The sequence below is a fragment of the Callithrix jacchus genome, chromosome 5 (assembly GCF_049354715.1).
Source record: "Callithrix jacchus isolate 240 chromosome 5, calJac240_pri, whole genome shotgun sequence".
Taxonomy (NCBI): domain Eukaryota; kingdom Metazoa; phylum Chordata; class Mammalia; order Primates; family Cebidae; genus Callithrix; species Callithrix jacchus.
In genome coordinates this window covers 42910348-42932578 of record NC_133506.1, presented here as the reverse complement: position 1 = coordinate 42932578, position 22231 = coordinate 42910348, and the positions used below count along the sequence as shown (strand labels likewise).

The following is a 22231-nucleotide window of genomic DNA, read 5'->3' as shown; positions in this document are numbered from 1 at the left end:
TGAACACAGTAGGGCCCCCATGTAGGTTCATTTGCTTCCTTCCTTCCTTTCCTTTCTTCCTAAGTGCCTTGCTCTGCTTACTGCTTAGTTGAGAAATAAGAGCAGGCATGGCCAAGTGAGGTGGCTCATGCCTATAATCCCAGCACTTCGCGGGGCAGAGGCAGGTGGATCACTTGAGGTCAGGAGTTTAAGACCAGCCTGGCCAACATGGTGAAACCCTGTCTCTACTAAAAATACAGAAATTAGCTGGGTGTGGGGGCTACTCGGGAGGCTGAGACAAGAGAATCACTTGAACCCGGGAGGCAGAGATTGCAGTGAGCCAAGATCACACCACTGCACTCCAGCCCAGGCAACAGAGCAAGACTCTGTCTCAAAAAAAAAAAAAAGAACGGGCATGGCTGAAACCTTGAAGCCTAGGGTATGATCAGTACTCAGAGCTCTGAAGCCCCAGCAGCCAGAGTGGTAGGCCGATAGGTTGAATTTGGGGTGAAGGGTAATGGGTTCCAAGCTCAAAGAAAAGTGGAGAAGAGGCCAGCAGGGTTTGTGGCTGATGGCAGGACACCTCAGCCAGGGAGTACTCAGGGAGAAGGTTTGCCACCAGGTTGGCATGACCAGATTTCAGTAGAAGCAAATAATTCCTGGGAAGATTCCAAAGAAAACAAAGTGTGATCTTCCCACAGTTTACATGGTGGTTGGTTTCCAAAAGAAAAAAAATGTATATTAATACCCTGCGAAAACAATGTTCTGTTTAAAATTTGTAAAACAGTTTGATTCCAGCCTCAGGTCATTTATAAACAGGTTTTTACCTGTCCTGCAGACAGAGATGCAATTACAGTACAGGACAGTGACACTACAGTCACTTATAGTCACTTACAGTCACCTTCAGCACTAAACTCCAGACCTAGACTGCAGGAGTGTCCAGGCAGACTCGGAACTCAGGGTTCTCCCTGACTGCACAGGACTGCCCCACCGTGCAGCAGTGGACCCTGCCCCATCTGCCCCGCAGGTCTGCAGAATGTGCCCTCTCCAGTCCTAGAGATGCCACGTGCCGAGAGCCACCTGGTGCCAGTGCCCCGGATCTTCCACCCCGCGCCTCACTTCCGCCTTCGCCTCACTTCTGCCCTCCCCTCACTTCCACCTTCATCTCACTTCCGCCCTCGCCTTGCAGGTTCCATGCAGGTGATGAACAAGACCCGGCGCATCATGGCGCAGGGTGGGGCACACTTCATCAACGCCTTCGTGACCACACCCATGTGCTGCCCCTCGCGTTCCTCCATCCTCACGGGCAAGTATGTCCACAACCACAACACCTACACCAACAATGAGAACTGCTCCTCACCCTCCTGGCAGGCACAGCATGAGAGCCGCACCTTCGCTGTGTACCTCAACAACACCGGCTACCGCACAGGTGAGCAGGGCGAGGGGCGAGCGCAGCAAGGTCTTTTGCCAGAGACCTCCTCTGGGCGTCCCTGGGTGTGGTTGGGCACCACTGCAGTATCCGAGATGATTCTGGAGAGCCCTTACAGCAACTCTCTCATATTTCAAAGTTGCGCATTTATTTCTGTGTGTGTGAGAGAAGTACATTTTTATTTGCTTACAGTAGTGATGTAAAGTGACCTTGTCAAAGGAATTTGAGTCCCCCAAAAAGTAAGTCTTTTCAAGATATGAATTACAGTGCAGAGAGGCCCCAAGGTGCCCATGCATGAGTTTGCATCTTCTGTTAATTGTTATTAAGCCCATCAGAGACTGTTTTGTTGACTTCAAACCATCAGCTTGGAAGAAGGTTCTGGAACATGGGAGTGGGGTTGGGAATTCGTGGAGAGGAACAGATACGGGTCTGTGCGGTTGCTGTCTACATGGGGGTAACCAGGGTGGTACAGATGCTGACATGGTGGTTGACTGCCCACACTCACCCAGTAAGTGTCATCCTGGGTGCAGGGCCCCCAGTTCCTGTCGGCTTATCCTGCAGGAGGGCGTCAGTGGGCTCCGAAGGCTCACCTGCCAGGCTGGTTGTCTGAAGTACAGATGCAATTATAGTATAGTCACTGACCTCCAGCACCATTGCAAAACCCTCCAGACTCAATTCATTTAACTTGCTTTAACTAAAAATAAATAAATACTCCCCACCTTGGGTAAGAAGCCGCGACAGTTGTGAAATCAAATATTGTGGCTCAGATGTTGCAACCCCAGGAAGTTGCATCCAAGTGACAAGGGGTTTGTTTAGGAGGGAGTGCCGCAAGGGAAGGATGGATGCCTCCTTCAGCCCTGTTCACAGCTCTGAACCTGCAGCCCTCGAGGCTGGGCACCTTCCTGTCAGATACACAGTGTGGGCTGGTAGGGACACAAACCAGCAAGGTGTGTCTTCTTACAGCCTCATCCCACCGCCAGAATCGCCTAGAAAGTACGTTCTGCTGAGAACTAGGGATGCCTCATTCGTATACCTTGTTCCTGTATATCATGCATGCCACTGTGCAGAACCAACCACCTGTTGGTTCCCCTGGGCCTCTGCAGAAAGCCACTTGTGTCAGAGGTTATCGTGGCCACCACCCTAGATGGTTGAGGGGCCTGGATGTTGCTAGCAGAAGCAGGACAGGCAGGCCTGCAGCAGAGCAGTGGGCCCTTATTGAAGACACACCTGCAGCTTGGGTCCAGAAAATACAGCCATGCATACTCAAGAGTGGCCAACCTTGAAATATTTTAAAGTCTGAATATTTCACCGAAAATCTCCTTATTTTTAAATATGCCAGTACAACTTATTTTTTCTTTTCTTTTTTTTTTTCTGAGACAGAGTTTCTGAGGCTGGAGTGCAATGGCACAATCTTGGCTCACCGCAACCTCTGCCTCCTGGGTTCAGGCTATTCTCCTGCCTCAGCCTCCCGAGTAGCTGGGATCACAGGCACGCACCACCATGCCCAGCTAATTTTCTGTATTTTTAGTAGAGACGGGGTTTCACCATGTTGACCAGGATGGTCTCGTTCTCTTGACCTTGTGATCCACCCACCTCGGCCTCCCAAAGTGCTGGGATTACAGGCTTGAGCCACCGTGCCCGGCCTATTTTTTCTTTAATGTATACTGGGAGCCAAAGAAAATATGTCTGAGGAGTGAGTGTGTGGCTCACAGACTCTCTTTTCACAACCTCTGGCTGAAAGGTCAGTACAGAAACCTTTCATTTTGGATGCTGGAAGATTAGTAAAGACCGTAAACCTGTTCTTAGCACTCCCCCTCATTTCACAGCCAGGGCCACTGTAGCCCAAAATAGACATCTGCCCAGAATCAGAGTGAGGTGTTTGTGGCATAATCAAAATGGAATGCAAAATCATGGGAATTCAGAGGGGAACATGGAAATCGTATTCATCAAATTGAAAGGAAACTTACATATTCTGTGACATATTGAGGGCTCAGAGTGGGAGCTAAAGGTAAGTGTTTCAAAATCTTACAGGCAACATGAGAAAATGAACCATCTCAAGAGTAAATATTCTCTGCAGTGGATTCCCAAACTTGTCCTTGAATGTACGCAAATCACCAAAAAGCTGTCTCCCTAAAGAAGTGCTTTTATTCAACTATGCTTCATTATTATACCCTCATGAAGACTGGGAGCATAATGTCAAGTGTAAAGAGCCAGACACAGATGACGTTTACATTTTTGTAAAACCACTACTGAGAATTTTATTCATTATATTTAGAATGCCACTCTGTACAAGGAATCCCATTCCAACCTTACTTTCAACACTCAGGTCCCTGAAAACACCTGTTTAATCTCATGAACTGGTGTACTCCTGGTTATTAAATAACAAGAGCCACATTCCCTGTGTTCTTTCCCTCTTTGCCCTGGCAGCTAGGAAGCTCAGGTTTGAGTTTTATATTAAGTTGTTGTTTAAAGTGGAAACATTTAAAAACCCAACTGCATTATGTGTTATACTGATCAGTGTTAAGAAAAATGACAAAAAACTATAATGAATTCAGAAACCTTTTAGATTTTTTTCTTTTAGATTGATGTGTACACACATATTAGAATATATAGTAAATTTTTAATCCCCCAAGCATCAAAAGTAAATCATTCCTGCTGAGTCTTCAACCATATTAAACCCTGTGTTCATGTGGCCACGTAGCAAAGTTGGATTTAAGTTTGGCTGTGTGTGTGAGAGAGACCCAGGATGTCAGCTAAAATTCCAAGTTGCCCTGGTAGCCCTGCTCTATGAAGTGGTCAGAGACTCACACTTTATTTCTCCTTACTTCCCATTGGTGAGAAACAAGTCACATGGCCATGCATTGCTGCAGAGGGACCTGGGAAATGTAGTCTTACTCTGGGTATACATATGCCCAGATGAAAACTATTTTACTACAGGAGAAGAAGAAAATGGATACTGAGGGACAAGTAAAGTCTTGGCCACCCTAACAGTTATTAGCCATTTGTATTTGTGATACCTGTTTGAATAGAGGAGGTCAGCCCAAACTGAGGAAGACTGACCCAAGAAAAATGCTACTTAAGTGGACCAACATTTCATAATAAATAATGCTTTCAATGTATTTAGTAAGGTATTTGATCTTGAAATGAAACTATAGTATTTCAAGAATAACTCTTACGATATATCTTTTTTTTTTTTTTTTTTTTGAGACAGAGTCTCTTGGTCACCCAGGCTGGAGTGCAGTGGTACAATCTCAGCTTACTACAACCTCCGCCTCCTAGGTTCAAGCAATTCTTCTGTCTCAGCCTCCTGAATAGCTGGGATTACAGACACCTTCCACCACGCCCAGCTAATTTTTGTAATTTTTGTAGAGATGGGTTTTGCCATGTTGGCCAAGCTGGTCTTGAACTCCTGGCCTCAGGTGATCTACCTACCTTGGCCTCCCAAAGTGCTGGGATTACAAGCATGAGCCGCTGCACCTGGCCCTCTTTAGGTTGCATCTAATGGTATTTAACAAAGATTAGACTCTAGTTGTAACTAATGAGTTTATTTATTTATTTATTTAATTTGAGATGGAGTTTTTTGCCCTTGTTACCCAGGCTGGAGTGCAATGGAGCCATCTTGGCCCACTGCAACCTCCACCTCCCAGGTTCAAGCAGTTCTCCTGCCTCAGCATCCCAAGTAGCTGGGATTACAGGCATGTACCACCATGCCTGGATAATTTTGTATTTTTAATAGAGACAGGGTTTTGCTGGTCTTGAACTTCCGACCTCAGATGATCCGCCCACCTTGGTTTCCCAAAGTGCTGGGATTACAGGCATGAGTCACCACACCCAGCCATGAGTTGATTATTTAAGCAAGTGAGCTGATAAAGTGTAGGGAGGAGTACCATGTGTTTCACAAATTTAAATGGATGGCAAGATGATATCCTGTACTTCACCAGGGAAATTTCTGCAAAAGTATTAGAGGATTTGATCAGTTTTTCCAAGGGCCTCTCTCGATTCTTTGACATCTGAATCTTCCCCTGTGAAGTGCATATTGTACATCATCATCCTTCTCAATAGTCTCTTCTCATTCATGTAGTATCTGCATGAACCAGATAATTATCTGTCAGTGGATTTGCATGTGGTTTTTGAGCTATCTTCCAGCATCACTTTAATTAATTTCACAAACCCCGCATCTTTTAAAAGATTTGCAACTTCATTTTGCAGTGATGGGGCTTTGCATTGCCCCATGTTTCCAGTGGAAATTGACAAAGGACAAAGTTGAGAGATGCTAAGTTAAAGCAGGATAAATATCAATTTGTTTATGAATATTTCTCTGTATGGCTTCTTGCAACTTGGGGGACTCGAATCTCAGATATGAGTACCCTTGGAAGAATAAATTGCATCCTCAGGTTTTTTTGTTTTTGGGTTTTTTTTTTTTTTTTTTTTTTGAGATAGGGTCTCACTGTGTCGCCCAGGCTGGAGTGCAGTGGCACAATATAGGTTCACTCCAACCTCCACTTCCTAGGTTTGAGAGATTCTCCTGCCTCAGCCTCCCTAGTAGCTGGGATTACAGGTGGATGCCACCATCCCTGCTAACTTTTTTGTATTTTTAGTAGAGACAGGGTTTCACCATGTTGGCCAGGCTGGTCTTAAACTCCTGACCCCAAGCGATCCACCCACCTTAGCCTCTCAAAGTGCTGGGATCACAGGCGTGAGCCACCATGCCCAGCTGCTCACCTGTATCCTTTGTTTAGGGAGCAAAAAATTCAATGTGTTTTTGAAACCAGCTGCAGTCAGGGTTCCTGTCCATTGGATCTAAAGGCAGTCTATTGCCATGAGCATCGCACATCTGCAAGGGCAAACAGGGCAGCCAGGAAGTGCATTCAAGTGCACTCGCAGAACTCACACATTACCTTCTCAGAATCGAGGGGGACAGAGCCAGAGTAGAATTGCTGAGTGGAAGGAGATGCCTGTTTTCAGCTTTGCGCAAATTGCTCTTCAAAGTGGAGGGACTGACCCATTTGCTATCCCATTGCTAATGCATGTGACTTCCTGTTTTCCCATGTCCTCACCAACATTTGGTGAGATTGTACCTTTTCATATTTGCAATGGTCACGGCTGAGATGTGATAATGCACTCTTGGCTTTGTTTGCATTTTGCTGATTCCCAGAGAGGCTAAGCACATGCTGCCACATTTGGATCCATGAATGCAACTTACTGTGACATAATCAGTACATTGGCCTGAGGTGGGCCATGTGATGTGGTGCTGTCATGCCAATCGATCATCGTCATTGATCCCATGGTATCACGGGTTGGATCTCGGAGTATCACGACCTTGTCACAAGGCTGGAGGTCTGCAGATGGTGGCTGGCACTCCAGTGGCTCTGCGCCTCCTTGTTCAGTCCAGCAGGAGCAATAGAGCATCCTTTTCCAGAATGCTCAAGGCATGAGATTCTTTCTGATTGGACCAGCCTGAGTCACATGCCAGCTCCTGAGCCAATCATCATGGAAAGCACATGGACTGTGCCAGTTCACCCAGCATGGGTCACCTGCTCTGCAGCCATGGCTGAGTCCGTTTTTCCCCAGCACTTGGACTGCCAGGTAGAAATCTAGGCTTGCTGGGAAGGGTCAGAAAAAGCATACTGGAGTGTCGATCACAGTTTTACTACACAGTCTTTGGCCAAAAAAAAAAAAACAACCAAAACACAAAAAGTAACATCAACAAAAAAACAACCTTTTCCAGCCATTTCTGATGAACTAGATTGGCGTTCCATTTCTGTCACCATTGGGATAATAATGCCTTTCTCCTTCCACACCTGAATTTGGCAGTTGAGGTTGTTTCCCGGCCCCGGCTTCTGCCATCTGATCCAGACTTTTGTAGAGATGGTGGCAGGCCGTCTGCCTTTCTGCATCATGTTCTAGAATGTGCCAGGGGAGCCGGAAGTACATCCTCCTTACAAGACTGGGCCTTGCCAGGGCTTTCAGTTGGAGCCTGTTTTGGGGTTTAGCCCTGAGCATCCTAATTATTTTCACTTTTCTCACACACAGCTGGGGAGAGAGGTCTATTGAGAACTGGAACCTGGCCATCAACCTTGGGCAGCCACCCTCACTAGGGGATGAAGGGGGGCCTCTGTGGCCTGATGACCCCTATCATGAGACAGGGTTTTCTGAAATAGGGTCTTGCTCTGTCACTCAGGCTGGAGTAGATCTCTTGAGGTCAGGACACATGGGGCATCCCACTGCCCTCTCATGCGGGAGGGTGGTAAGGCACCCACTGGGCATTTTGGCATCCCCAGTAAAAGACGTGCTGCTGTGTGTGAAGGCAGGGGTGTGAGCGTGTGTAAGTGAGACTTGTTCTTTCCCTAAAGTGGTTTCATTAAGGACTGCAGGGGCAGGAGGGCTGCTACGTAGGCCATCTTCATCTGTGATACTATGACGTGGCTCCACACCCCTCTCTCCCTGCCACTGTCTCTGGATCTGCCTTTCTGGATCTGCCTTTCTGGATCTGCCCTTAGCCTCTGGCCCTGAACCCCACCTGCCCTCACCCCCCTGTATGCTGACCATTGCCCCTGAGGTCTCTCCGGCACATCAAGCCTGAGTCCAGTATCACTTCCTGGTCACGTCCCTCCCTCCCCAGCGCCTCTCACAGGCTTCTCCTTGGCACCTCCAGTTTTCCAGTTGCTCAGGCCAAAACCTTCATGCCGTTCTTGTTTTTCCCACTCCTCTCCTACTTCACATTCAGTCCATCAGCAAAGCCTGTCAGCTCTGCCTTCAAAATATATCCGGAGTCACCTCTGCTGCCACCATCTCATCTGTACCACTGTCTTCCCCTGTTCTGGGCTTCTGGGATCCCCCAGCTTCTGCCTTTATGACCCCTTGGTCTGTTTTCAACGCAGCAGCCAGAGGGATCTGATCAGAACTACTTCAGATGCTCTCTCCTCCGGGTAGAGCCCTCTGTGGCTCCCACCTACTCAGGGTAGAGGCCCCCACAGCCACCCCAGGGTCCCAGTGATCTTTCCCTTCTCTCCGACCCCTCTGAGCCTCCTGGTCTCCCCTCAGCCACTGCGCTCCAGCCACAGCTCCTCAGGCATCAGCCACGCCTGACATGCACCATGCATGCTGCTTTGCACTTCTTTTCTTTGCTTAAAAACTTCTACACGTCTGCACTTGCTTCAGGTCTGTGTTCCAATGCTACCTCCTCAAAGAAGCCTTCCTTGACTACCCCATGCCTCCTCTTTGTCCCACTTTGTTTCCCACCAGTGCCCCCGTCGCCACTGAACGCCACCAACTGTGTCTTCTGCCCATTTGTTGCATTGATTATCTCATTTATAAAATGCCAGCTCCCAGGCCAGGTGTAGTGGCCTACGCCTGTAATCCCAGCACCTCGGGAGGCAGAGGTGGGCAGATCATTTGAGGTCAGGAGTTTGAGACCAGCCTGGCCAACATAGTGAAATCCTGTCTCTACTAAAAATACAATGGACGTGGTGGCAGGTGTGCCTGTAATCCCAGCTACTTGGGAGGCTGAGGCAGGAGAATCGCTGGAACCCGCGAGGCAGAGGTTGCAGTGAGCAGAGATCATACTGCTACAGTCCAGCCTGGGCAACAGAAGGAGACTCCATCTCAAAAATAAATAAATAAAATAAAATGCCAGCTCCCTGGAACAGGGGCCTCTGTTCTGTGTCCTCGTGGGTCCCCTGGCCTAGAGAGTGCCCACCCCATCATAGGTGCTCAGGAGAACGTCCTGGGATGAGTGGTAGCTGAGTCTCCACATTCTGTCCCGGCCAGCAGCCCATCCCCCATCTCTTCCACACTTCTTTCTACTCCAACCCCCACTTCCACCATCTCAGCCTTTTCTCCTCTTTCTTCTCAGCCCCTCTGTGCACACAGGGAAGAGAAGGCTGAAATGATTCCTGGGATGCAGTCCCTGGGCCACTGGTGCAGCTGTCCCTGGCCTTCACAATGGCAGCCTTCTCTTCACTTGGCTCTTCTCCTGCATTTGCTCCCTACTCTCTTCCTCTCCCCTCGAGTGCACACAAGTGTGCACGCACGCACCCACGTGCGCACACACAGCTCCCTTCTTCCCTCAGTCCAGCTGCCTCTCATCTGCCCGTCTCCCCTCCCCCTCTCCGGCCTGTGGAGAGCCTCTCCATTCACCCTGTGGAGTGCATCCGCTGCTCACAGCAGGGAGCCTTCCTGTCTCTGTCTCTGCACAGAGGACCAGCCTTCCCCACTGTGGGGATCCGAGCATCCACAGGGATTGCCCAGCCCCTCCTCGCAGGACCCAGGCTGACCCAGCGTGTCCTGAGAGGCACGGGTTTGCCGTCTCCGTGTGCATCTACAAGTGAGTTTCTTCCTCTAATTTGTTAGTCACTTCCTTTCTCCAAGACCTCAGATTTCAAAACAAGTGAAGTGCTTGTTTTGAATTGGACCAAAGAATTAGTCTCAGCCTTAGGCGCCTTTGTGACCTTGAGCTGAGATGTCATCCCCTCTGGGCCTCAGTCTCCACATCTGTGCAGCAGCGTTGTGACATATAAGCACTAGTCACCTAGTGCCCGTGATAAGATGGTACCCTGAGTGACATGTGACTTGTGCTCACAAACCCAGGAGGAGAGGTTTCCTGCACCATAAGAGGGAGTGGTCACTGGGAAAGGAAGCTGGTGTGAGGCTGATGGGACAAGGTTTCCATTTGTTTCCAGGCAGCAACCTCTGTCCCAGCCCTTAGCAGGTGTATCTGCTTTCCTAGCAGACCACAGACTGGGCAGCTTAGAACAAAAGGCATTTTCACAGTTCCAGGGGCCAGAATTCCAAAATCAAGCATCAGCAGGGCCACACTTTTCCCGAAGGCTTCAGGGGAGAGTCCTTTGCCCTTGAATTCCCGGGGCTTGCTGGGAATCTCTGCACCCCCTGGCTTGTGGCCACATCCCTCCACCCTCTGCCTTTATCTTCATGTGGCCCCCTCCCCGTGGGTCCCTCTCTTCCCATGGCCTGCCCCTCTCTGAATCAGTGTCCAAATTTCCCTCTTCTTTCAGGACACCAGTGGTTGGACTATAGCTGGCTCTGATCCAGCATCATTTCATCTTAACTTACAAAGACCATATTGCAAACACAGTCACGCTCACAGGTACCTTGGCAAGGACCTGAGCATATATTTTGGGGAACACAGTGCAGCCCATAATGGCTGGGTTCTTTCACACGTTAACCCTGCCCCCCCACCCCACCCCCGCGCCAAAGGCTGCAGAGCCTTGATGTCAAACTGAGCAAACGTGCCACCCTTCCCGTCTTCACTGCCCCAGCTGTGGTCCTGAGTGGGGAGCAGTGTGGCCGCCCCGCAAATCAGCTCTGTGCACATCCTTCCCTTCCCAACCATGGTTTCTCACAGGGAATCTCCACCTGCTCTGGTCATTGAAACAGCTGCAAGATGAAAAGAAAACGGAGGGGAAGGGTGACTGTGGTGGGCGACACATACACCCTGTCTCCTGGGCCTCAAGAGGCTTCCAGGGGGTCTCAGAATGCACGGGACTTTTGCAGTCCTCTCCCAGGTGCTAGCTGCAACTCCCTGAACATTCTGGAATGAATTAGGCTGGAGCCACACGGCCCAATACCGTTGCCACTAGCCATGGGGAGCTATTTAGCTTAACATTAATTACAATTAAATTAACATTTCAGTTTCTCAGGTGCACTAACCATGCAAGTCTCCAGTAGGCACATGTGGGTTCTACACTGGGTAATGCAGATGTAGAATGCTTCCATTGGCACAGAAAGGACTCCGGGACAGCATGAGAATAGAGCAGCCTATGGCTGGGCCTGTAATCCCAGCTCTTGGAAGGTCAAGGCAGGAGGATCTCTTGAGGCCAGATTTCTTGGGCAATACAGCAAGACCCCTGTCTCTACAAAAAATTTGAAAAAGTAAATAGCTAGGCATGGTGGTCCACACTTGTAGTCCCAGCTACTTGGAAGGCTGAGGCAGGAGGATCACTAGAGCCCAGGAGTTTGAGGCTGCAGTGAGCCATGATCGCACCACTGTACTTCAGCCTGGGCAGCAGAGCAAGACCTTGTTTCTAAAAAAGAAAAAGAAGAATAGATCCTAATCAAACGAAACCTTTTGGGAGTGGAGAGTGGGGAGTGAGGAGTGACACAAAGCTTTGAGAATGGGCAATAAAAATGCAGGTGGTGGTAGTTATTGAGCTTTAGGCGAGTGCTTTCCACGATTCCTCATCTGTAATCTGGCATCCCCCTCATCATCCCTGCACTTACTTCCCCTCGTGCTCCCGGCACCTTGATCTGTCTTCCCTAACTTTCCCAAACCATGCTGGGTCTTGGGTCAGGGTCTCAGGACAGGTTCCTGTTCTCTGAGCAGCAGGCACCATCCATCCTGGGGCCGGCAGGTTGTGACAGCTCAGGCAGAGAGTCCTTTGGGACCTTGTCTGTGCTGTCGCAGGCAATTTGAGCAAATGAAGGGAAACTGAGCTACTCTACATCCGCCCTTCTGAGGCGGGGCGAGGGGCCTGCTCTCTGCCATCCCTGTGTGAACCCATTCTTGCCTGGAGGCTCCAAATGCATGGAGGGCCAGGCAGGTAGCCCAAAGCGGAGAGGCAGGCTGGGTGGGGAGGGGGTGCCCAGATTTCCACTGTGGACTGTTCACTCTACTTTTTAAGAATGAGCAACTGAAAACACCAGGCAGGCCCACAGCAAATGCACCTGAGGGATAGATGAGTCCACAGGCCACCAGCTTGCAAACTTCTTTCTAACCTGGTGGTTCTCAAGGGAGCACACCGCCCCCTAGGGGTTAAACTCTGTGATGGCATTGCCGGTGGTGAGGGATTTGAGGCTGCTGGCTTCCTAGGGCCGGGACCTGGAAGGCCTTTGATGTCCAGCCCTGCACAACAGAGCCCACGTGGCCCCCAAATTGCATTGCATTCCACACAGCTTCTGAGTTTCCTACCACATGATTCATATGGGTAGATTATTTTATGTTTATTGTTATCTGAGCTTTGAATCTATGTCTATTTCATATGTAAATACTGGAGGGTTTGCATATTCCTGGGAATGTACCGGACAAGAAAATGGAGGCAATGTTATACTTGAGTGCAAAACTTCCCCAAGAGTCATTCCTTATTTCTGAAAATCCCATCCCCAACGGCAGTGCTACCGCAAAGGATTTGAATGGCAAATGTCACACACCCACCCAGCTGCACTTGTAACTGTCACACTCCCAGTGAATCTGTGTCTAGGTTCAGGCGTCTGCCTGACTACTCTGTTGCGTCTTCTTGATGGATGTGCTGGAGAAATTTTATATTGAAATTTATCTTCGTTATAAATTGCTTTCCTTTTCTTGTAGATTGCACTTAGAGCATTATATTGATTTTTTGGAAATGACATGCATAGGTAGCTTTTGTTACCTATAAATTTCATTTCAGGAAAACAAGGGAGTGCTACAAAATATTTGTCATGGAAGTGGGAGGTCAGTCTAATGGCGCTGAGAACAGCTCTTTGAAGGATCCAGGTAGTGTCAGATTCCTCCAAGGTGATAATTAAATATCCATTGAGTGACAGGCCTTGTTCTGAGGATCTGTTGTGGATTTTGTCCCTGCACTTCTAGCTCATCCAGCTGAACAAAACCACACTTTAAAAGGCACAAGACAGATATTTAAGATACAGCTTGTCCTGGCGGTGACTCAGCAGGCAATAAAACCTGTCGCTAGAGACGGAGTCTTCCATACCCAGCTAATTGAGTTTCCCGGGAATGGATGGGTCTTGTCCTCATTTGCAGGAGCTGCATGACCCTCCTAGGAAGCGGGTGGCTGGGGCCAGCATTTAATAGGCACAGGCAGCCTGCCCTCCATGCCACCATCACCCAGAGCTCCACCTGGCCCTGCTACAACCAGTCAGCAGGCCCTTGGTGCCCTCTGCAGCTCAGTCTTCCTTGATAGCCACAGCCTTGCTAAAAACAGGCAAGCGGAAGACAGGAGCACATGGAGTGGCAAGACGGAAGCAGCCCTCGCCTCTCGCCCTGGTGATGTGCTTGTCCCTGTTTGTCCCCAGCAACTGGCCATTCCTTCTCCCCACCCACAGCCAGAGGACACTGAAAAAATGTAAACCTTACCACAGCACTTCCCGCTGAAAACCTCCCATGCTGGCCACTACTCTTTGGATAAACTGGCATCTCCTCTCCAGGGCTGTCAAGACCTTGTCTGGCCTGGGCCTGCTCACCTCTCTGTCCACACCTCCTGCCTGTCCCTTCCTTGATGGCAACACTCAGGCCACCTAGCCTCCTTGTTGTTCCTCAGACCTTTCAAGGTCATTCCTGCCTCAGGCCCTTTGTACGTGCAGTTACCTCTATCTGGAGCAGTGGCCCCCAACCTTTTTGGTACAAGGGACCGGTTTCATGGAAGGCAGTTTTTCCAAGGACTGGGAGTGAGGGGATGTTTTGGAATGATTCAGGCACATTACATTTATTGTCCACTTTCTTTCTAATATTATTACGTTGTAATATGTAATGAAATAATTGTGCAACTCGCCATAATACAGAATCAGTGGGAATTCAAACTTGTTTTCCTGCAACCAGATGATCTCATCTGGGACATGGGAGACAGTGCTAGATCATCAGGGATTAGATTGTCATAAGGAGCCCACAACCTAGAACCCTCCCGTGTACAGCTCACAACAAGGGTCCACACTCCTATGAGAATCAGCTGCTGATCTGACAGGAGGCGGAGCTCAGGCAGTGATGCGAGTGATGAGGCTGGCCACCTGCCTCCTGCCGTGCAGCCCAGCTCCTAACAGCCCACAGACGGCCCCCTGTCTACCTGTCTTCAGCCCAGGAGTTGGGGATTCCTGTCCAGAGCACTGTTCATACACCATGGAGAACGTCCTCCATTCTCTCTTCCTTCCTGCCCTTCCTGTGCCAGTTAGTACTTCTCATCCCCATCATTCTTGACCATGACACCCGACTTTCTGTTCTTCTTAGGACTTCTCACCCCCTTGAAGTTATCTTAGGTATTTGTGAACTTTTTTTTTTTTGAGATGGAGTCTAAGTCTGTCAGCCAGGCTGTAGTGCAATGGCTTGATCTCGGCTCACTGCAACCTCCGCCTCCTGGATTCAAGCAATTCTCCTGCCTCAGCTTCCCAGGTAGCTGGGACCACAGGCACGTACCACTACACTCAGCAAATTTTGGGTTTTGGGGTTTTTTTTTTTTCTTTGACATGGAGTCTGGCTCTGGCACCTAGGATGGAGTGCTGTGGCAAGATCTCAGCTCACTGCAACCTCCACCTCCCGGGTTCAAGCAATTCTCCTGCCTCAGCCTCTCAAGTAGCTGGGATTACAGGTGCATGCTGCCACACTCAGCTAATTTTTTATATTCTTGGTGGAAGTGGTATTTCACCATGTTGGCCAGACTGGTCTCAAACTCCTGACCTGAAGTGATCTGCCTGCCTTGGCCCCCCAGAGTGCTGGGATTACACGTGTGAGCCACTGTACATGACCAGTTAACTTATTTTTTACCTGTTTTGTTGGCTGCCCATCCAAAAATAGCACCAGGCAGGTATTGGGCACTCAGTAAAGATTTGAACAAGTCCCCAAACTTTGGGACGCTATGGTGGGAAGATCACTTGAGCCCAGGAGTTCAAGACCAGCCTGGGCAACATAGAGAGACTCTATCTCTACAAATAATTTTAAAAACTGGCCAGATACATTGGCACACATCTGTGGTCCCAGTTCCTCAAGAGGCTAAGATAAGAGGATCACTTGTGCGCAGGTCATCAAGGCTGAGTGAGCCATGATCGTGCGACTGCACTATAGCCTGGGCAAGAGAAACACCAACTCAAAAGAAAAAAAATCGAACAAATGGAGAACTCTTGGGCCTTAGGCTTGAAGTAAGCAAAAAAATGAAAACAAGATCACTATCTCATTTATCCAGCATGAAGAAACATAATTGAAATTACTTCAGGCAAACCTTGCCAGGTCCCAGTGCTCAAATGCTGTCGGAACCCTGTCTTTCTGCTTGGGTTTTCTGTCATTTGGGTTGGCTTTATTAGAAAGGTTCCCTCTTTGTGATGGCCGGATGGCCCCCACAGGTCCATTTCCCCAGTATAGTGACCTCAGCTGAAAGAGAGGCCTCTTTCCAAAGCCTCCAGCAAAAGTTCCAGGGAAAGCTCTCATTGGCTCAACTAGGGTTCTGTGTGTCTTTCTCACCCAATCACAGCAGCCAGGCAAAAGGGGATACCTTGATTGGCCAGGCCAGCATCATGGGTATGGCCCAGGAGTCAGAGGTAGAAAGTACCTCATCAGAACATGTAAGGCTGAGAAGGGGGAAAGATTGGTTCCCTCCCTCTTTTTGGTAACCAAAGGCACAATTATGAAAAGACAGGAGAATGGATTCTGGGTGGAAAAATAAAACAGATGTCCACTATAAAATCCAAATCCAGGCTGGGTGCGGTAGCTCAGCCTGTAATCCCAGCACTTTGGGAGGCCGAGGTGAGCAGGAGAATCACTCGAACTTGGGAGACAGAGGTTGCAATGAGCCAAGATCACACCACTGCATTCCAGCCTGAGTAACGAGTGAAACTTTGTCTCAAAAAAAAAAAAAAAAAAATTCTACTTAAAGGGCAAGTGGGAGGAGAGCATTTCTCCCAGCCCCCAGCTCTCCCTGCTTCCAACACAAGAGGCCTTCTTCATGTGGAATGATGACCCCACCTTCCTCTTTTGTTTCCACACAGTTCTCAGTTCAGCAATATCCCATCTCGGGCATCCAGAACTTTTACAGCACTGATTTATCACTTTGTGCAGTGATTTGCATTTAGTGGTGTTTTTTCAAAAGCAGAAGAACAGGACTCAGGCTGTAACCTTGCAAAGCAGCACAAAGTTAAAAGGATCCAGTTACAGAATATCAGAAATACCCCCGCCCTGAGAGCTTTGGAACTCTGGGTTTATTTAATGCATTTCTTCCCAGCCCTGCCTCCTCAGCCAGTTTGTCTGCCAAAAAAACACAAAGACTTCAGTCCTGTGGCATTTCACATCTAATATTTATGCTGTTCTAGAGTTTGCAAAAGGGCTTCCTTTTCATTTATCATTGTTCCTCAGGAGCCTGTAGCTCCTCTTCCAGGTTAATGGGATTGTTCTCTGCTGCCCAGACCAGGAGCCCCAAGAAGCCAAATGACAGATGGTGACAGTCACCCAATGGAGGACTCTTCTGCTGGTGGCAGGGGTAGAACCAAAACTCAGCCTGAACCAGCTCAGTTTCTATTTTGTGGCCCTGGGGCCCAAATATGGATCTTGCAAAATGACAACTGGCAGCCTGAGTCTACACTTCAACGCAGAATTGCCGGCAGGAGTTATGGTGCTTTTTAAAATCTGGAAATATCACCAAAAATATCCAGATTTCAAACTTCTTAAAAAAAAAAAAAAAAAATAGGCTGGGCATGGTGGCTCATACCTGTTATCCCAGTACTTTGGGAGGCTAAGGTGGGTGGATCACTTGAGGCCAGGAGTTCAAGACCAGCCTGGCCAACTTGGTGAAACTCCATCTCTACTGAAAATACAAAAAAATTAGCTGGGCATAGTGACAGGCGCCTGTAATCCAAGCTACTTGGGAGGTTGAGGTGGGAGAACCACTTGAACTGGGAGGCGGCAGTTGCAGTGAGCCAAGATCATGTCACTGCACTACAGCCTGGGCAACAGAGTAACACCCTGTCTCTAAATAAATAAATAAGGCCGGGCACAGTGGCTCAAGCCTGTAATCCCAGCACTTTGGGAGGCCGAGGCGGGTGGATCACAAGGTCAAGAGATCAAGTCCATCCTGGTCGACATGGTGAAACCCCGTCTCTACTAAAAATACAAACAATTAGCTGGGCACGGTGGTGCATGCCTGTATTCCCAGCTACTCAGGAGGCTGAGGCAGGAGAATTGCCTGAACCCAGGAGGTGGAAGTTGCGGTGAGCCGAGATCGCACCATTGAACTCCAGCCTGGGTAACGAGCAAAACTCCGTCTCAAAATAAATAAATAAATTTTTAGATGATGATGGTATTCCCGTTATTGGTAACATGGTGGGGTCAGTAAACTATGTCCTACAGGAGTCTGCTGCCAGGTTTTATCAATGAAGTATTTTGTACACAACCAAAACAAAACTTAGCTGGGCACAGTGGCCCGCACCTGTAATCCCAGCTGCTGGGAGGCTGAGGCACAAGAATCACTTGAACCTGGGAGGTGGCGGTTGCAGTGAGCCGAGATCGTGCTACTGCACTCAGCCTGGGTGATAGAGGAGACTGTGTCTCAAAAGGAAAAAAAAAAAGCTCCTAGACATGACCAAAATACCAAAAATGCTTTAGTGTTATACCTGTTATGAATTTCATGGAAATTTCGAGTAAGAGCCTGTTACAATCTCAGGCCTTAAAATACTGAAAACATACACAGTGTGACAGTATGTAAACTTCAAGTCCCAGTAAGTGGGAAAGTCCAACATGGGAAGTAGTTGGTAGTGTAGGTCATGTCTATGCCGCTTTGTCTCTGCGGTGGCAGAATTGAGTCGCTGCAGTACAGACCATAGCGCTGCATAGCTGAAAACGTTTACAGTCTGGACCTTCGCAGAAATAGTTTGCTGAGCCCTCTTAAGTGGCACTAGCCCACTGGATTTGTGCCACCGGGTACCCCAGGATTTATTAGAATGTAGGTGGAGTTTAGGGTACTTCAGTCCCAGTTAACAGTGGGTTTGCGATGATAGGTGCTTAATTCTCTCCCGTTTGACGGTTTGGGCATAAACAGCCCAGAGGTGATGTGGCGGACATCATGTTGGCTCCCAGGTACCTGATTGGTGATGGTCAGGTGGCATTCCATCATCCCGGACAGTCATACTCATCTAAAGCAGCATCCCATCCTGTCTGTATCCAGCCAGCGGGATACAAAGAATTACAAAGGAAGACAATTACATCAAAACACATTTATCAAAGTATTTTATAAACTGGGATATGTATGCTTTTTTTTTTTTTTTTTTTTTGGAGACGGAATGTTGCTCTCTCGCCAGGCTGGGGTGCAATGGCATGATCTCAGCTCACTGCAACCTCTGCCTCCCAGGTTCAAGGGAGTCTCCTGTCTCAGCCTCTGAGTAGCTAGGAGTACAGGCACACACCACCACGCCTGGCTAATATTTGTATTTTTAGTAGAGACAGGATTTCACCGTATTGGTCAGGCTGGTCTTGAACTCCTGACCTCAGGTGATCCACCCACCTCAGCTTCCCAAAGTGCTGGGATTACAGGCGTGAACCCCCATGCCCAGGCTACATATGCTTCTTTACACATAAAATGGCATGATGTAGTGGTTATTTAATGGATAAATGATAAAGTTTCTTCCGTGATTTCAAAGTAGCACTGACTCAAATGATATTTCCAGATGTCCAGGTTAACTGCAATGTGATATGAAAATATCCGTGATTCCCATTGGTCACAAAGTCGCAGGGATAATTCATAATTGAAGGGAATCCTAGTTACAGGTTAATGAGAATAAACCAATATGACTATGGCTCCTACCTTTGTCCCCCACCAATGCTTCAAGAAAGGCAGAGTACTCAGGTGTGGGACTGACCTTCCCTCAAAAGCCCACGGCCAGACGAATTCTGGGAGAATGCAGCGTGGAAAAATAACCTCAGTGTGTAATTTCCCTTCTGGAATTCTGGCAGAAAGCACTTCGGTGATAGTCTGAGCTCGTGGAGAACAGGAGCTCTCAGAGACTGAGTCGCATTTGTGTGTGTCCCCGCCATTAGCCGTGGGGCAGTCCCCCTGCTAGTCCCTCTTCCCCGAACAGTTCCCTGTCTCTCCACCTCCCTGTGGATGGGAAATGCTCCAGTCTGCACTCCCTGGGGTGCTGCTGAGAGACTGCACAAAGCAGTCACCAAATGCCAGGTAGAGACAGACAGCTTGGGGTTGAGCCTCATCTCAGCTCTGACACTTAGCAGTCATGGGATGTTGGGTGAAAAAGAGTTTTTGCCGCTCTGTGCCTATACAGTAGGGGCCAAAAAGGATCTACCTCACTGAGCTGTTGTAGATCGTCATCTAAACCAGTGATTCTCAAAGCGTGGTCCCAGGACCTCTAGACTCAAAACTATTTTAATGGTAATACCAGGACACTACCTTTTTACCCTCATTTTCCTTCCAGTAGACAGTGGAGTTTTCTAGCAGATATAAAGCATATGTAGTTACCTAAAAAGTATTAACATACTCTTCCCTTTTCCATCTGCATATCCATTTTACTTTATTTTTTAGAAATAGGGTCTCACTCTGTCACCCAGGCTGGAGTGCAGTGGCACAATCACAGCTCATTGTAGCCTCGAACTCCCGGATTCAAGCCGCCTCAGCCTCTCGAGTAGCTGGGACTACAGGCAAACACCACCATGACTGGCTATATTTTATGTTAGTGTTTGTAGAAATGAGGTCTCACCGTGTCACCCAGTCTTCCAGCGATCCTCCTGCCTCAGCCTCCCAAAGTACAGGGATTACAGATGTGAGCTACTGTGCGTGGCCTCCATCTGCATATCTGTATGAGTCTGGATTTTTCATGTCAAACAACCAAAACAACATATCTAAGTGGACTGAATGCTGAAACAGATAAAAGAATCCTGCTGCCTTCCATTAAACAAGGCATTAAAGAGATTGGCAAAAATGTGAAGCAATGCAGCTCATCTTATTAGTTGCATTTTGTTTGGGGAAAATGTAGTTATTTTTCATTTTTTTAAATGTATGCTAACAAATAGTGAGTATATTTAAATGAGTGAACAAATATGTGTTAAATTTCTCAGGTTTTTTGTTTGTTTGTTTTTTGTTTTTTTTGTTTTGTTTTTGAGATGGAGTCTCACTTTGTCACCCAGGTTGGAGGGCAGTGGTGCGGTCATGGCTCACTGCACCCTTGACCTTGAGGGTTCAAGCAATTCTCCTGCCTCAGCCTCCCAAGTAGCTGGGACTACACGCACATGCCACCATGCCCAGCTAATTTGTTATATTTTTAGTAGTGACAGGGTTTCACCGTGTTAGCCAAGCTGGTCTCTATCTCCTGACCTTGTGATTCATCTGCCTCAGTCTCCCAAAGTGCTGGGATTACAGGCGTGAGCCACTGTGCCCGGCCCTCAATTTTAATCTCTAATTTAATAACTATCACTAGATATAACAACATAAACAAGACTCTGGGTTCCTTAATAACTTTTGACCATATTGAAAGTACTGCTGTTGCCTTATGCTGACCTTGAGCGCTTTTTTGGTTTTATAAAGCACACCCACAAACGGAAGTCATGTCCCACGTGGGCTAAATAGATCCAAACTCAGCCAACCAAACACCACACAATCACAAAGGAAGACAACAATTCAATAACTCTACCCACTCTTCCACTCACAGAGGGCATGTGCTGGGTAATAAACAGAAAAATCTACATTCTCAGCCAGGTGCGGTGGCTCGTACCTGTAATTCTAGCATTTCAGGAGGTGGGGGTGGGCAGATCACTTGAGGTCAGGTGTTGAAGACCAGCCTGGCCAACATGGTGAAATCCTGTCTCTACTAAAAACACAAAAATTGGCTGGGTGTGGTGGCTCATGCCTGTAATCCCAACACTTTGGGAGGCCAGAGCGGGCAGATCACTTGAGGTCAGGAGTTCAAGTGGCTGCACTTGAGGTCAGTGCAGCCAACATGGTGAAACCCCATCTCTTCTAAAAGTACAAAAATTAGCCAGGCATGGTGGTGGACACCTGTAATCCCTGCTACTCGGGAGGCTGGGGCAAGAGAATCTCCACGAGGTGGAGGTGGCAGTGAGCCGAGATTGTCCCACTCTATCGCCTCCAGCCCAGGTGACAGAGTGGGACTCCATCTCAAAAAAAAAAAAAAAAAAAAATCGACATTCCCTCACTCAGCCTCCCATCACGGGGTGTTCATTGGTTCAGGCATTCACCCATTGATTCCAGTGTTCATGGAGGCCTCACTGCTGACCAAGCTCTGCTCTAGACGGGGCACAGGCAGAAACAAGGCACGCAGAAGCCACTGCCCTGGCGGGTCTGATACTCTGGCGGGAGAAGCACGTGATACAAACTAGAAGATGAATTAATGTTGCAGGTGAATAAATACAGAGAGAAGCAATGTTGGGGAAAAGGGGAGAGCCTGGGCACTGTGGGGAGATGCCATTTTAAAGAAGGGTTCACACTGAGCCCCAATAAGTTAACATTTGAGGCCAGGCATGGCGGTTCATGCCTGTAATCCTAGAACTGAGAGAGGCCAAGTGGGAAGATCACTTGAGCCCAGGAGTTGAGACCAGCCTGGGCAACATAATGAAACCCTGTCTCTAGGAAAAAAAAAAAATACAAAAAATATAAAAATTAGCCAGATGTAGGGGCCTCCCACCTACTTGGGAGGCTGAGGCAGGAGCCTGGGGAGGTCGAGGGTGCAGTGAGCCATGACCGAATCACTACACTCCAGCCTGGGTGACAGAGTGAGACCCTGTGTTGGAAAAAAAATAAAAAGCTTCTTGCCAATAGCTGAGAAGAGTGAGGAAGCTGCCCGTGCAGGTGTCTGAGGATGGTGATTCCTTCTGGGGAACAGCAAGCACAGAGGTCCTGGGTCAGGCGTGAGCTTTGGGATTGGGCTGCTGGTGGGATCGGAGACCATGGGACAGGAGCACAGTGGGCTGGTGGGGGGAAGTGAGGGAGATGCGGTCAGGGAGCCGGATCAGAGACAGTTGTCGGACTTTGTAGGGCATGGCGAAGACCTCGGATTTTAGTTCAGGTGAATGTGGACCCACTGGGGTTTTGCACAGTGGGGGCTGGATCCAGTTTGTTATTTAATGGGATCCCCTGGCTGCTGTGGAGGATTGGC

At 48.5% G+C, this 22231-nt stretch overlaps 1 protein-coding gene across 16 annotated transcripts in view; it reads left to right on the top strand.

The window, feature by feature from the left end:
- SULF2 (sulfatase 2) overlaps nt 1-22231 on the top strand; it is a 125389-nt gene that overhangs the window by 43749 nt on the left and 59409 nt on the right. For all 16 annotated transcript variants that reach the window (XM_008996099.4, XM_035298850.3, XM_054255438.2 and 13 more), the window contains exon 3: nt 1169-1408. In XM_008996099.4, the coding sequence (XP_008994347.4) occupies nt 1169-1408 (240 nt within the window). The remainder of the gene's footprint in view (nt 1-1168; nt 1409-22231) is intronic.